The sequence below is a fragment of the Triturus cristatus genome, chromosome 1_2 (assembly GCF_964204655.1).
Source record: "Triturus cristatus chromosome 1_2, aTriCri1.1, whole genome shotgun sequence".
In the NCBI taxonomy this organism is placed as follows: Eukaryota; Metazoa; Chordata; class Amphibia; order Caudata; family Salamandridae; genus Triturus; species Triturus cristatus.
This window is the reverse complement of record NC_140580.1, coordinates 1,138,891,571-1,138,908,679: the sequence shown is the minus strand read 5'-3', so window position 1 is coordinate 1,138,908,679 and position 17,109 is coordinate 1,138,891,571. Positions and strand designations below refer to the sequence as shown.

The window sequence follows — 17,109 nt, the reverse complement described above, 5'->3', positions numbered from 1 at the left end:
AGACAGGGGTCCACCGGGGCCCAGGGAGGCTCTCTCCGGCCTGGCTGCTATCAGAAGCAGGGACCGGGCCGGTGTGCAGGAGTGGCTGGCTTTATCTGCTACGCTGACGGAGCGTAGTTTTCTGCCCACCCCTAATTTAAACACAACATTTTATTACATTTACTAAATATTAAAAAATAAAATTGCTAGCTAGGGTTTTTATTGTATTTTGTTTTTAAATAATATTTATCAAATACATTCATATATTTAAGTAAATTAATTATTTAATAAACATTTATTTTGAAGAGGTAATGTGCTGTAACATTTTATTCGTTCTAGAGTAAGAAATACATATTTTAATTTAATTTTATATTACTATTTTACAATAAAATAAAAAAAAGAACTTTAATAATTTTCCCTATTCTTTCCCATGAGGAGATCTCCAGCCTGGTGGCAGAGAACTCTTCCACTGTTGAGGAGATTACCACAGTGGCAGAGATCGCCACCAAGTTGATGGAGATCTCCGCCTATGCATGAAAAGTTACAAGTAGTAACGTTACACTCATACATTTGCCCCCAGGTTTCAGGGGATGAAGACAAGGAAGTCTACACTTTGGAAATAGTGAATAGTCAAAGCAAGTAAATGTATTCCAAAGTGTGAAAGTACAGTTACCCATGTAGATTTATGCATGTCTATGTTTACCTATGTGAAAAGGCCGCTACTTATGATAAAATTGATGATTAGGAGATTATGTTAAATACCTTAAATGATATTTTTACGGTCCGTGATCCTATGGAGGTGAAATAATAAAGTTATCTTGAAGTAGGCTTTTTAATATTATCAATGTGTAGTTATCCCTGCCACCAAGTGGGGCATCAAAATTGCCTCCATAGCAGTTAATTCAGAGCGCGAGTTTAACGTGTGCATATACGGTCCGTCGCCAGTTCTCATCTCACTGGAAAGAGCGAATAGCTTTCTTGGCTGATGACAGATGTGAAGCGTCAGCGGGAGGGCACTGATAATGGGAAACACCCTGGGGACGAAGTATAACAGAGTCGCACTGCTTGGATTACTCCCATTCCCACAAAGTGCGGTGGGAGAAGAAGGAGATCTCATGAAGCTTTCCAACATGTGTTGCCCCTTTATACCAGACACACCTCCACTTTCAAAGGAAGGTTCCAGCTTGGACCTGCCACCCCACGGTGTTCAACTAACTTCATAAGAGGAGAACATAAATTAAAAGGTTTGAGAACTTGTTGCAAAGTTCTAAATCCTTTGGCACTCAAATGTTTGAAATGTGTAAATTTGCAAACTAAATGTGACCAAAAGACAGGACAAGATTGTGAGGGAGGGTGGATGGGTCGTCACCATAGCCGACTCTGTATGTAAGATGGCCAAACCTTCCTTGGACTACTGAAGGTGCCTCAACCTGCACTGCATCCAGGATCCGCTGACAAATCCACAATCCTCGTGGACCTAAGGCATGTGACATTAACCTCACCATTGACCAGTGCGGCCTGAATCAGACTAGAATGCTCTTGACTCCTATTGCTACTATCCTTGCTATGACTTTCAGTATGTCAGCTAATCCCTTCTCAAGCTGCACCTGTTATCGATCACCCTCCATGTGCAAGCTCATCAGTTCCGGCATACCATAAATGCTCCATGCTCCGATCCATGGTAGATTTCTCCAGGCAGAACCGTTGAAACTACAGCCTGGCACGAAGAAGCAATTCATGCGGCAGAGTCATCTCTGCTCAGTTGCTACCAGATCAGCGTTGGCGTCACCTGGAAGCGTGCAGAAAACGAACTCCCTCTCCAGGGTGAACTAACGGAATCCCCTGTTAATTTGAGCACGTTCTTACATCCTCACTCCTTTGCATTCTCAAATTTGTGAGGGCTTGAGAATGATTAAAGGAGGAAAGGCTGCAGACTGCACCAGGCAACGTACGCCAGGATGTAGAGATCTTCCTGTCCAAATTTTGCTCGCCTGAGAAGAAACCTGGTGAATGCCTAAAAAATGCTGGGTTTCTTTCCACCTATCACTTTTGTAACATATTTGTTATTAACTTAACTCATCTGGTTCTGTTTCTGAGTTTTAAGGTTGGTGCAGATTTGTTAAGCGGGTCAAAAAGTATTAGGGGGGCAACTGGAATGATGTCATGGATTTGGGGAAGGACAGGGATAGGGCTGGGGGTGGTGTGGGGGGTGCTCAATCCACCAAATTGTCTTCCATGATACGGTGCCTTGATTGGGTGGACACGTGGCGACATGTTCATGGCGATCAGAGGGAATATACATACCTCTCTGCGGTCCATAAATCCTTTTCGCGTCTAGATTATATCTTTGTACCCCGGGTAATGGCAACAAGGGTGACCTCTGCGGAGATTCTCCCTAGAGGGTTGTCGGATCACTCGCCGGTTTCTGTGGGGTTGCAGTTGGGCAGGGGGCGGCAGCCGTTTCGTTGGCGGTTGGCGGTGTGGAACTTGCAAAACCCGGAATATGAGCGCTGCATGAGGGAGGCTATTGCGGACTATCTTGTCGCTAATGCGGGGTCGGCTCCTAGTGCGGTCATTCTTTGGAAGGCCTTGAAGCCCACCCTCCGTGGGGTCGACATTGCCTGGTGTGCGGCGGCCCGTAGAAAGCGCCGGGAGGCATTGGTCCGGGCGGAGGTGGAGGGACTTGAGCGTCGGAGTCGGGAGATGGGGGCTGGCCCGGTGGTGCGACAGCTGCTGCTAGCGCGGCAGTCTTATGCCTCCCTATTGATGGATGAGGCCCGCCAGGTGTGGCTAGCGACGCGTAGTCGAATATATCAGTGGGGCGATAAGTCAAGCAAGATGCTGCATCGGCTCTGCCAGGGCCCATATGCTCCACAGGTCCTGCCGGGGTTGCTAGACGAGGAGGGGGTGTCGATAATAGACCCATTGACAATCGCGGAGAGCTTCGCCACCTACTACGCGGCCCTATATGCCCCTAAGGAATGCCTCGACGAGGCCTCGGTGGTCGGGTTCCTTGAGGACCTCCCGCCCAGGGCGGTGTCGGACGAGGCGCGTCGGCAGCTGGATCTCCCACTCTCAGAGGAGGAATTGGGTAAAGCGCTGGGGTAACTTAACTCCGGGAAAGCGCCGGGTCCTAATGGGTTCCCCAGCGAGTTTCTTCGTCGCTATAATCTACAATTGGCATCGTATTATCGAGCTGCGGTGGAAGAGGCCAGGGAGACCGGTCGACTCCCACGGGACTGGCGTCATGCAGAGGTAGTGGTGTTCTAAAAGCCTGGTCGGCCTCCGGAGCGTCACGAGTCTGATCGCCCCATCTCGCTTCTGAACGTTGAGGCCAAGGTCCTGGCCAAGGCCCTGGCTAATCTCCTATATCTCGACCGTGGTTCATCCGGACCAGGCGGGATTCATGCCTCACAGGGCTACGCGGCATAACATACGGAGGGCGCATGTGGCTTTGGCGGCGGTTCGGGGGACGGGGGTGCCGGCGGCGCTGTTGCTAGCAGACATGGATAGGGCGTTTGATTCCTTAAGCTGGACCTACTTGTTTGCCCTACTTCCTCGGCTCAATCTTGGCCCTCGTTTCCTGTCCTATGTGACGCTCCTATACACTGATCTGACGGCGTCGGTCCGCGTGGCGGGGGCGCTCTCCCCCAGCTTCCCTATTGGTCATGGCACTAGACAGGGGTGCCCCCTGTCGCCCTATTTATTCGCCGTCGCCATGGAGCCTTTGGCGGCGTGGGTACGTATAGATGCGCAGATGCAGGGATTTGAATGGGACCCTGGATTATCTGACAGGATAGCCCTATATGCCGATGACGTCTTATTCTTCCTGACGGCGTTGGACAGGTCGGGGCCACGTATACTGGAGATAATGCGGATCTTTGGGGAAACGTCCGGGCTGTACATGAACACCCGTAAGTCTACCCTGTGGGTTCTGGGTGACCGGGGGGGGGTGGGAGAGTGGGCGTCCGCGCTGCAAATAGCAGAAAGTGGATTTAAGTATCTGGGTGTCTTTCTATCAGAGGTACCGGAGACGTCGTGGGCACAGAATGTGGCGCCGGTCTGGGCGCGCCTTCGAGAGGATATTACGACTTGGTCCCGCATGCCGCTGACAATCTACGGTAGATCGGCGATCTTTAAGATGGTGGCACTTCCTCGGCTATTGTACCAACTTCAGAACCACCCATATACGATCGCGCCCAGCTGGTTCCGTACGGTGAATTCGGAGCTCGGCCAGTTTCTGTGGGGACAGGGGGCGGTGCATGTGGTGTTGCGTAAGTGCTTTCTATCCACTTATTGTGGTGGGCTGGCGACCTCCGACATGCTCTCGTATTATCAGGCATCACACCTACTGGTCCTTAATGAGTGGTGGTATGGCGACCGAGGGGACCCGGCATACGCTCTTGAGCGACACTTGATGGGGCGGCATTCTCTCCATACGATCCTTTATTCGCCGGCGCTGCGGAGTAGTCTTTCAGATCTGGTGGCAGTCCTTAAAGAGAATAGGGTGGTGGAACATGTTAACGGGGGAAACGCCGCTATGGCATAATGGGCGACTACCGGAGTTGGCGGCGCTACAGGGGTTCGGCGGCTGGGATGACATTGGTATCTCTACTTTGGGTGACGTGACGAGGAATGGATCCCTTAAATCGTTTCAGGACTTGCAGGAGGAATTTGATATGCCCCGGACGCAGTTCTTTCGATTCCTCCAGCTTCGCCATGCACTTGCTCCTAGCCTGGAGGGCCTGACAGACATTGCCGAATTTAGTCCGGTGGAGGCAAAAGTCTTCATGGGCGATCTCGCAACCAAAAAGATCTCGCGGATATATCAGACTTTGGTCATCCATAGTGCGCCCTCCCTGGATAGGTTACGGACGGCGTGGGAAGACGATGTAGGCTCGTTGGAGGAAGAGGATTGGAGGGAGGCCCTAGCCGCCCCGTGGGGCGCGGCCATTGCGATGCGCCTCCGTCTGGTCCAGTTCAAATATCTACACCGGGTATATTTCACTCGGGCGCGCCTGTATAGAGCGGGCTTGATCGCCTCACCGGTGTGCCTCAGGTGTGGTGGGGCGGAGGGTTCCTTCCTGCATACGGTTTGGCACTGTTCGTCGTTGGATCAATTCTGGAGGTTTTTTTTTTTTCGTGTATGTCTGAGGTCCTGGGGTGGCAGCTCCAGCGTACGCCGCAGCTGGCGTTGCTTCACGTCATGGATGGCATTGGGGGTAATATCTATAAACGGCACCTCATGTTGCTTGGTCTTACCTTGGCGAAGCGAGACATTGCCAGGCAGTGGAAGGATGAGCGGGCCCCCTCGGTGGCCGCCTGGAAAAATGGTCTGGACTTCTGTATGGGCCTGGAATAACCTATTTTTGTGGCTCGGGGCTGCCCACGTCAGCATTACAAGATTTGGAAGCGGTGGGCGGATTATCGGCGCCTGTGGCTGGAGCCCCCTGCTGTGACTGACGATATCCCAGTGGGAGTGGGCTAGGACTAGAGTGATGGGGGCTGTTCTTTGGGGAGTCGGGCGCCATAGGGGTGCGGGGGCGGCCTGGGTGAGTCGGGTCTCTACCAGGGTGGATAGGCCGTGGTCCTTACTCCCTTTCTGTGGTTACCGGGCGCGGGTGGGTGAGCGATTTTCAGTGAGCGAAGCGCAACTTGGGGGGGGGGGGGTGGGAGGGGGGTGGAGATCCGAGACTATACTATAGATCAAAGAATGTAATTGCTTGGTTTGTTTTCGGTGTTCTGTTTTTCTTTCCCAACAAACATAAAATGAAAATTGTCCTTTGCATTGTATCTCCATGTAACTCTGTGCGGTTGTGGCTTCTGGGGTCACAGAGCCCTGCCTCTTATGTGCAAATGACAAATAAAATCTGTTGTAAAAAAAAAAAAAGTATTAGGGGGATTCACTTTTGGAGGAGTGCACACAGAATCCCCATCTTTGCACTTTTCCTGCTGGACAGATTTACACCAAACATGACAGAGAGATAAATGCTATACCAAAAACATTCTTTGTGTGGTTTTGTTTGAAATGTTCAGCTGTTTTTGATATATTTCCAAATTAAAAATGTGACAATCAGGAATTAAAAGGGTTAAACTTGTATGTGTTGTAACATAATTCAAGAGCGGCCATGCAATTTGCATTTTCAAAACTATATTACATCGATTGGTTAAGATGCCCCCTTAGTTCGGTGACCTATGATCAAGGTCTACAAATCTGTGGAAATTTGGGGGCTGATAAAATATCTGTGTTTGCCTTACTATCCCACCATTACTGGGTCCATACCAAGTTTTTAGGCTCATGAGTGCAGTGAGTGGGAGCTCACGGCAGGCTCAAGAGTGGTAAAATATGCCCACTTAACCTGATGAAATACACAGTAGAAGGCTTTAAGGTGGGCAGCCCACACATGTTGGTCTGTGGATAACTTCATGAAAAAAAAGATAAGGATTATTTCTGATTGGTGGCCCACACAAAGTTCTTGGACAAAAATACCATTACAGAAATAGGGATAATTTCTTGTCTGAAAACTGCAGACCATGTTTCAAAGACCATTCTCACACCTGTTTGGTGACCTGGAGATCCTGAGTTTGAATCTCAGCAGTGCCTCCAATACCTTTAAAGAAAATGAAATCTACATCCACTCCCGAGTAACGTTCAGGAGACTGTGGTATTAATATGAAACATTTAATAAAAGACACAATGATTAATGGAAGCTCTATGCAGTCAGCATGTCCCAGAAGCAGATCTGCTGCATAGATTATTACACAATGTACTGGTCCAACAGGCTACATGTGATTCAACACAGCCAGTAAGCAGCATACTGCTGCACAATGGTGCATTAGACATTAGTGCAACAAGTGATGATCACACACTGATCATGAGCTTCGTCAAATGTCATTGGTCAGCGAGTATCAGCAGCAGCATGGCAGCAGCACATCTTTCCATATGTAGTTGTCACAATGCATGTGGTGGGTATGTCACTCAAAGAGCAGGTTCCAGTAAAGCCTCTCTGACGCCTTCTTTCGGTCATGGGTTTAGTGACAGATAAGGACTGTAAACCAGAACCACGCCTAGTTCTCCAGTTCTCACAGGACCACTGCTCGTATGTGTAAACGCATGCTTGCCTATCCTTGCATAACACCACCTCGCAGGTAAGCACAGCTACCTGTCCTAACCGTCCCTTCCGACCATATCCGGGGGCTGCATCTACCAATGCTCTAAAGCCTTCTTCTCAGCTAATGCCTTGGCGCTGCAATTGTAAATTTAATTTTCTCCTCCACAATCACTATGACTTCAAGGACTCAAAAATAATAAATATTTCATGCAAATAATGTCATTCATGGTGCTTCCTCTTTGGAACATAGGATAGTGTCAGAACCTGTCTTAAGGAAGGCATTGTCTAAAATCTTCCAAACTCCACCAATGCATTAGAACACCTTTCGCCCAGGTGGGAAGAAGCTTCGGACTATGCCCTATCTTCAGCGCCACGGTTCATTTTCGGATTTTCTCCTCAAGCTCCTAATTACGAGTTGAAGGCGGCAACACCGTGGCCGATCCTTCTCTAAACGAGCCCGCCCCTCCAATCACACTGGGGACCCCTCATTTTACAATCAAGTAAGGGGTTCCCTATACTCCTACACTGTAGAGAGACACTCCTTCTTGCCTTTGTCTGACTTTGGATTTTAGATATCCTGAGGGTCCGGATTCAATGCGTGTGACCTTACATGGTTAATTACTGCCCTAATTACACCGTATTCTTTCTACTCATCGGCTTCCCTCTGGTTGCCTAGTGAGTAACCCCTCTGAACTCACCTTGCAGATGCTGTTTCTAGGCACTCAGCCCTGCCTGCCTGCCTCTCATCCCTCGTGACTCATCTCCCTTTTCCTAGTTTCTTTTCAATTTTTTAAGCATGCTGTATAATTGCCTTATCACAATTGCTTGACCACAATTGACTCTTTTCTTAATTTATTACTCATTTACTATGATAACTACGATAAGATGCTCTGGTAGCACTGGATCAACACTTAATGTATACATGTTGTAACTAATGACCCAGGGGCACTGTCTAAAACCTATGTACCTTATTATACCCTCTCCTAGAGATTCTTCATGCTTACAAAAATATTTATTTTGTCCTGATGATGATCTCAAATCAGTGAGATCGAAACGCCGTCGAGCCTTATACAAAAAAACACTCCTTTTACTGTTTACATTTCAATCAGGAGTCTCTGTCTATGTTGTCAATGCGATGTATATATTTTAAATGTCACTTTCACTCGCCACTTCACACTGGTTGTCACTTTCCTGTGAGCACTTGAACTATATTTCTACAAAAAACGTTACTATATTGTTCAAAATAAATAATCTACTAAGCGAAAGCCCATCTGTGTCCCTGCCTATATCCCAAAGATTACTTGTTACTGTTCCCTTTGGCACTAATTGCCTAACATATACCTAATGTTATAGGCACATTGATTAACGCTGCCTTACATTCAAGAGCTCTCGCTACTTTGGGACCTGTTCGGCCCTCCATGAACTATTGTTTCCCTACAATACCATTGACCACCACAGGTTCAAATATTGGGGTTCCCTTGTTTTCAAAATACTTCTAGAGATGTTCATCATTGCTCTGAGATGGGGGTGACTGTAGCAAGGCGGACACTGCACTACAGTGAGAGTACAGTTGCGCCAGTGACTGCTGCCGGGTGTTCTCTTTGGATTTGTGCTTGACTGCTGAAAGATTGGTTTTTGCTGGAGAGGGTATGTGGCCCCAAAAATTGGCACTTTTTGAGGCCCTGTGAAGAGGAACTTTGGATTTGACTGATGTAACAGTTTCCACGTTCTGAAAATGTAGGTGTGGCTGCTTGGTCGGAAAATTATCAGGATATGGTGTGATACCTATAGCTGCATCTGAACTGTACACTAAATTTACATCTAGAACACAAACGTTGTGGCCCTTGAGGATTTGATGCTAGCAAGCTGTTCACTTTCTTTTGCTGTAATCTCAGTAATGAACTTCTTGTTGTTTGCTTTTGGTAGGAACTGTAGTATGCTGTTTAAAAAACCAAAAGTGCGTTTATTAAAAGCACAAAAGAATTGGAAAAACTTACATTAAGGTATATTACAATTGCGATATGCATAAAAACATAAAATGTCTTAAACGTTCCAGTTCTGGTTACTGGCAATATGGAAACCATAATGCAAACCAAAAGCGAGAGAAGTGTATTTATGGATGTGTTTGAAAACCTTTGTGTGTGCATGTAATCATCAAATAAGATATTGAATACAGTGCGTAATATGTAAGCGATTCGCTAATGCTAATAGCGTAAAGCGATTGACATGTTGTGTTCTTTCGTCTCTATTTCCAAGGCGATGACCCTGCTGAAGCTGCAGCATCCCAACATCTGTGCCTACAAGGAGAGTTTCATCGTGTGGGAGGCCAAGGTGTGACCCTTCTTCACTTGAAGACTTTACCAGACAGGCACTTATTTTATGGTAGAATAAATGCCTTCTTGTGACTGTTTGATGTTGGGGTTGCTCCTGTCTGGGACGATAAATCTTCCTGTGCAAGATTTGATGCACATGTGCCTTCAGTGAAAAGCACGGCTATGGTTGGTTTGCAGAGATTGGGCACTCGACAGCCTGGATTGACCCATGCTTCTACCTCTTATCTGTGTTTCCAGAAAAGGAATAGTCCACTGCTACTCTTGTTTCCTTCACAGTTCTAAGATCTTAAAGTTCCAACACCTTCCTTCTCTCCCCCTTGAATCGAGGCAAATGTATGGTGGCTGGATATTTGTCTCATATGGTCTGAAACGTTGGAACACCACCCTCCTTCTTCACGGCTTTTCAACGTTACCACTGAAGTAGTCCTCTTCCAGTGGGCCTCTGATGCGCAGCAGCGGACTGGACCATCACCTCTTGGACCCCGCTCTAGCTTTGCTGCCATTCTCTCTCTGCTGACCCTTACACTACTAGTACAGCTGCCCAAGGCGCAGAGGCTACATAATACATGGTTTAATGTCATATTGCATATGTAAATATACTGGGTGTAATAGGCTATTTATTATTTTTGTCATAAGGCGGGGTCTTCAGTTGGTTGTGAGGCTCTTTCTACCCAACAACAGTAATTCCTACCCCATCACGTATCATAGCAGCAGTGTGTCGGGATAGTTGTGCGAGATGGAGCTTTTCAGATGTCCTAAGGCTCACATTGTATTTTTTTTTTATAAGACATTGATATTTCCCCAATGTGGAGTTGTGCCCAGAGTGCAATTATGTTAACAAGGTTTTAATTATTCTTTTTTTCTCTACTGAGAACTATTGTCCCACGGACAGATCATTTCCCCTACACCCCATGGCATTTGGGGGTATTCCCAATCCCTTTACACATTGGAAGGAGATTTACTCAGGCCTTCTGCTGGAAGTAACCTGATACTGTTTCCAGGGTGTATACGGTGGGTCTGGAAGGAATTTGTGACTGCCAAGATACGTACAAGATTGTGGGTGTTCACACACTCTCAAGTGCCACCCTTTCGATTCCTCACCCCTCAAGTGGAGTTTACCCCCCTATATTTGTACACAGTCATGGCATACAATCACACAGTAGTAAATGCATGTATGCCTGGCAGGTATCCTTTTGTGTCCATTCTAAGCTGTTAGCATATGTTTTTGGCAAACATGGGTTTATGCATCAGAGCCCATTTGCCTTTCTGTGCATCTGCACGGACCACGTGTCGTATGGCAATTATGTTCATGCTTAGAATATATAAGCAAAGGTTGTTTTAACAAAAGCCAGAGCACATGGGGGTAGATCCATACAGTGATCCAACATCTCAGCCAACAGGCCTCGTGATATGTTCCCAGTTGCCGTCCACTGTAGAGCGATTGTAAGGAGGCGGTTAGCAGTGACATGTCCCATTAGGCAGGGCAGTGCACTGGTAATAATGCTGGATTTGATGTCGGCCTTGTAGTAATACATGTGTGGAAGTATTATTAGCACACTGGTGCCAAGTGAGATTGTATTGGTCCATGTCTGATTTCACTGGCATGGCATACATGGTATATATGCAGCTGTGTATTACCACTGTTAAGTGTGAGGACCAGGGGCCATAACTCAGGAAGTGTGAGTGAGTGAGTCATGAGGTCCCTCCTCTCCCTCCCTCAACATGCTGCTTTTCACAAGCAGTGGGTCATACACTGAGCACAAAGAGCTAAATCCGTTGGCTGAGATAAGATCACGAGTTGGGCACCAGTTGTTTTCTTCTGTCAAGTGATTCTAGAGTCGCGTGAGCTTTTCGGTGGTAACGAGATGGAATTTGATTATTGCACTGTGGTGATAAATGAATGTGTGTAAGTGTAATCAGTATACTTGTGCAAACAACCTGTTTTTGAGCCCACATTTATTTTCGCTCCTCGTGGTATAAACAAACACAACCATGTGTTTATGTGGGACACCTACAGAGCGTTCACCCTGATCACTGAGGTTTTTGGAGCCGCGCCTGATCACCGACGTCCACAACCTCCCTCTTTGTCACTGTTTGAATCCCCAAAAAGTCCAGCAATAGGCGGTTGACAGTACGTTAAATGCACCCTGCTTCCCTACAGCAGCTTTATGTATATAATCTAATCCGCTGGCCTCACTCTTCACACCCACTGGTCATTAATTTGGACCCCCAACAAAGGCACACTCGCGCATCCTACTGATAGCCCAGCTCCAGAGACCGAGCTAGACTCTGGTCTGAATCTGGAGCTTCGGTACCATTAGGAAAGTCATGCCCAGACTACTGAAAGTGATGCACTCCCGTACCAATGGCAGACTGTGTGCTCTATAAATTCCCAATGACATTAAGTGTGTTGTCTGTAGCTGTGTGCCCTCGTGTGTGTTGTGCCCACACCTAGTGCTACAGGAATCTTCCATTGGTCTCCACATGGTGTAAGTGTAGCGAGAAGAGCGCTTTCACACGGCACAATGACACGCTTCCAATACATACATTGTCTTCTGTTGAGGATCCACTGCCCATAATAACCAGTTCACCCGGCACTGTTTTCTCTTGCAGACCTCCTCTGTATTCCTGTGCTTGGTTATGAACTACCTGGGCAATGAAGACCTGGCAGGCCTGATCCGAAGCAAACGAGAAAATCAGGAGACCTTCGATGAAATGGTAAGCATTGGCATGGATGTCAATTCACCAAAATGCTAGCAATCGGGGAAGTGCCATGATGACATTGTGTGCCCTTGGAGCCTCAATGAAATTGCAGAGTTGTCCCCTGTCCCATGGTGCCACCCTTAGTCACTCACCAGCCTGCTCTTTACTGCCGTGTTAGTTTTGGGAAGACAGGGGCTGGAAACTAGGGGAGGTACACAGGACTCTCAAAGCCCTCTTTCATGCCACTTAGGCCAGTGGTACCGATTGGCAGCGGAGTTAAAGGTCTAGATACTGGAGTAGGAGTCACCATTGAGATACAGAGTATACTACAACCAAGTGAGACAGTATAGCCTCTGCAGTTCCTTAGCCTACAAGCATTGGCTAATGCCTCAAGGATTCATCACGTCGATGCTACCACCTACCGATGGCACCACTGTATGTACTGACATCATGAATAGTTCCTAGAAATGAGATGCAGCAAACGTTTTGTGGGAAATAGTGTCCGCCATCTTTCTTCCTCCTTGTTACTCTCTGACACATTGGGCTACTTTGTGTTGATCCTTTGTCTCAAGTGGGCCACACAAAGTAACAAAGTCTCGCCTGTCCCCTTTTCCACAAAGCAGACAGGAGGCTAAACATTGGTGACTGGTAAGTTTGAGCTGTCAAAGTTTGAAAAGGCATTAGAAAAATAAAATAAAAGAATCCTTCAGGTAGTTTTCATTGTGTGGTGTTAAGTGCCTCCAATGCGTGATGTGTGGAAGTGACACTTTCACGAACTGGTTAAAAAGTCAAGTTGGTGTTTTCAATTGGGTTTAATTGTGATGGGTTTCGAAGAAAAAATAAATTGTTGCCTCAGGCATTTCATTTTATAAATTCTTTTCCAGGTCCCCACACAGAAGCAGAGAAGTATTTCCTGTTAAATGCTAAAGAATTTAAGACACTAATGTTATGTTATGTGTATTTGTAAAGCTCACTATCACACTGTCACCCATGAGGGTATTGTGGGACTGAAAGGGGTGGGTACCCAGCCCTGCCTGCCTGGGGTAGGTTGGTTAACTTAAAGCCAAGTCTTCAGCTTCCTGCGGATTTCTAGGAGAGCGGGGGGGGGGGCTCAAATTAGGGAAAGGAGGCCATTCCATGCTTTAGGAGCGATGTAAAAGAACACTCGTCACCCTGATCCGCATGGGATGTGTGCGGGTAGGAGTCTTACGGAGAGGTAGTTGTTGATGGGGCATATACCAAAATGTGCCTAAAAGAGCAGGGTCACATTTGAAAGAGTAGGTGCGGCTCCTGTATCAGAGTTCGTTGCAGATCAGCGTCGCTCCACAATGAGACTAGAGCAGAGTTTTTAAATGATTGTATCAGTTCTGTATCTGGGTGCGCAGCCTTCTTGTGTGTGCTGATGAAAAACACACTGAATGTAACTGCAGTTTTAGTTGAGAGGGTAACTACCCACCTCAGGTAATAATCACAATTATTGTCAAGCTGAACCACTAAGGTCACAAAATTAACCTTCGCTCAACCCCCTGGTAGCTATGGCACAGAGCAGACAGCCTTAGTTTAGAAGCAATGTGTAACGTATTTACTCAATAGGTGCTGCAGTCCACTAGTGGCATATAACGTATAGACCCTGGGTAAACTTCCGCACATATACTAGGGACTTTTTGGTAAGATAACTATGTCGGTTAGAAGTATACCAATGTCATCATGTTGAAAACAGGAGAACAGGCACTTTGTCTCCGGTAGGCAAGGAGGAACACATGCTCGTTACATCTGGTTAGCAGAGGTAAAGTGAATAGAGTTCTACAGCCAGAAAAAACTGTTAAGCCAAACTCTGGAGGTACACCATACACAGGGTGGCCATTTCCTACACTCTATGGCCCAATTCACAAAGCCATATGCATAATACAAGGTCAACTTAGGTGAGCAAGCAGCTTGATTTATAAGTGTAAATCATGGTTTAATAGTCTCGGAAGGTAGATTTACAAACAAAAGTTACACTTACGTTTTTTGAGTAAATCTCCTCCAGGGGCAGAGTGAAGGTGTACTAGCGTGAGAATGCCCCAGTAGGTTTGTTCACAGCCACAAACTAGTAAGTAGGTGTCTATTCTAATCTCATCTTTTTCCAGGTCCTACCCACAAATGGACACAACTGGATATTTACTGGTGTCAGGGACAGGAGTGTCCTACGTCCAGGGTAGGAATGATGAGGCAACGTGCTCTGAACTGGTGGAGGTGTAGGTGACGAGCTTTCTAAATGAAAAATATTTTCATATGGAAAAAAAAGTTTAAAAGCAGTGGCGGCTACCACTGAGTACTAGGAGTGGGGCAGAGGCGCGGACGGTGGGTGATAGAAAGATACATTTAAAATGACTTACCTTGCTGCTGGAAGCCGCCTCACCTCCTTCCTCTTTTTTTTTTCCTGACCGAAGCAAGAAGCACAAAGCCAGTCAAATCGTCATGCGCACTTAAGCGCCCCAACCACTCCTACCCTGCTGGCTGTGACAACAGCCCAGCCCCATCTCGCCCCGTAAACCTGCCTCACAACGGAAAAATAAAATAATAGTAACAAGGTGTTATTATCATTTTATTTTCCCTTTTTCCACTGCTGAAAAGAGCAGTGTGGTGGCGCTCCCCTGCCTTAGAGGAGGAGCAGCCGCTGTTTAAAAGTGTAAACATACTATGTTATTGCATTTATGGATTCAAAAGTAATTTTACATTATCACACACTCCAGGGACTGTATTATGTATACGGATGGTGTACTGTCCCTGCTTGTGCCAAGGTGCACCTTTACGGAGCTCCGTCTTTCACACTATGAAGAGGGGAGAGAGATCTCCTTGCAGGCGAGTGCAGTGTGTGACTGCATCGACCTGCAGGGGGATGTCTGGGGGTTCCCCGGGACCCCCTTTCATCCCTCCAAAGGGCTTCCTGTAGGTGGCGCACCTTTTTGTGGCACTCGTTTAGTGCACCTCTTAAGGGCATCCTTGCCCCTACATCCACATCTATCATATGGCGAGGGCACAGAGGCAAAGTGATTCCCTCCTTTGCAGGGGGCCACACCCCCATGAAAATGAGGGTACATCCTCTCATGATAGAGCTGGCACTACTTGTTTGCCATCAGTATCATCATTACAGAACTGGACGCACAAGCCTCTGCGGCCGCTTATGTAATAATCTGGGTGGCCACCGGGGGTGCCCAAAGCCATGTTTTGAAGGGTTCCCTACTCCTCTCTGTTTTTCTGTGATTCATGGCCTCCCAGCCCAGCTTAAAATTGTGGAAGCTACGAAAAGAAAGAAACAAAAATGTGAATGACAGTCTTAAATACACATTTGCGAAGGGGAGGAGCAGGAGGACCAAGATGACCAGCAGGCTAGAATGACCACGGAGACTGTAATTATTAGGACCAAGAGGACAAGCACGACCAGGGCAATGACCTCCAGGTGGACAAGAGCCAGCTTCACCATTGCCAGGACGAACAGGACTAAGAGTATTAGGGCCGGGGGGGGGGGGGGGGGGCAGGACAGTGGGAGCTAGGACAAAAACACCGGGACGATTAGGATTAAAAGGACTAGGAAGAACAAGAGGGGCAGTACCAGAGGAGGCCTAGAAGGGGCAGAGGACTACATGTGGGAGGGTCAAGACCAGTACCTGGTAACCCAGGAGAACTAGGACTAAGAGTGTCTGGGTGTAGGACCAGGGAACCAGGACAAGAAGGAACAGGAATACCAGGTCTAGGGGCACCTAGACCAGAAGGACTGGGACCACGATCTAGAAGAGGACAAAGACCAGAAAAAGGATCAGGACTGAGGAGACCAGGAGGAACAAGGCCAAGAAGAATAGTAAGATCAGGATCTAAAGCTTCATTAACAGGGGACACAAGAGGACCAAGAGGAGGATGAGGATGAGGATCAGGATATTGAGAAATCGGTCCAGGAGGAGTACCAGACAAAGCATGATGGGGACCAAGAGCAGACCAGGAGAATGAGGCGAAGGACCAACACCAGGTGGAGGAGGATAAGAAAGAGAGGTAGGACACAGGCCAGGGGGCTCGGATAGAAGGAACAGGAGGACCAGAAGGGCCAGGAAGATGTGGACCAGGACAACGAGGAACAAGACCAGGAGAATGAGGCGGTCCAGGAAGAAATCCAAGAGGAGGAGGTGAAGGGGGGAGATTAGGAGAAGAAGGCCAAGAAAAGAGGAAGAAGAGAAGAACAAGCCCAGCAGGAGGAAGAGGATGATGGAGAGGAGGGGTAAAACCAGACCAGGAAGAGGATGATGGAGAGGAGGGGAAAAACCAGACCAGGAAGATGATGATGAAGAGGACAAAAGGACCAGAAGGAAGATGAGAACGAGTAGGAGAAGAAGAATTAGGCGGTGGAGGAAGCCAATATTTTAGGCAGTATGTAAATTGCAGGCCCCTTGTGGTAAATAAAATAAATATTACCGGACTTAATTTCATACGGAATCTTAAATTAAAGTAAAATAGCTCAAAATAACAAGAGGCAGAATCCGTGGTATAAGAGGTTTTCTGATGGGCTTTATTCCATTCAAAATGGCCGACTCGAGTCGCGGCCTTCAGGTTCCGTCACCACGAGGGTTCAGGAAGTGAAGTACAATATTTTGTTGATAGACATACATTTTTATAATAAGTGCATTACAATGAAACGAATGTAGAAGGCGTAACATTTGATAAGAAAAATGACGTGACAGTGACATAATCGAAACTAGGCGTAATAAGGAATAAAAGAAACATAATTGGTTAGGATTATCAGACATAGGTGGATCTATAAGATAATACTTGGCATAGATGCGCGCGCAGCAGTATGACGTGTAATTGACGTGCAACTAGGGGGTGAAGGGGACTTGACATTTAGCTCTACATGTGGAGACGAGAAGTCTGGGGGGTCACGTCAACCTAATCCCAAATCATATCTACCATCCTATGTTTGGAGAACTATGTTATCCACAAGGAAGGACTCT

At 47.1% G+C, this 17,109-nt stretch overlaps 1 protein-coding gene across 2 annotated transcripts in view; it reads left to right on the top strand.

The window, feature by feature from the left end:
- The window catches only part of STKLD1 (serine/threonine kinase like domain containing 1), a 366,689-nt gene that overhangs the window by 84,682 nt on the left and 264,898 nt on the right, over window positions 1–17,109 (top strand). For both annotated transcript variants that reach the window (XM_085613866.1, XM_085613865.1), the window contains exons 4-5: window positions 9,348–9,422; window positions 12,038–12,142. In XM_085613866.1, coding sequence (XP_085469992.1) covers window positions 9,348–9,422; window positions 12,038–12,142 — 180 coding nt within the window. The remainder of the gene's footprint in view (window positions 1–9,347; window positions 9,423–12,037; window positions 12,143–17,109) is intronic.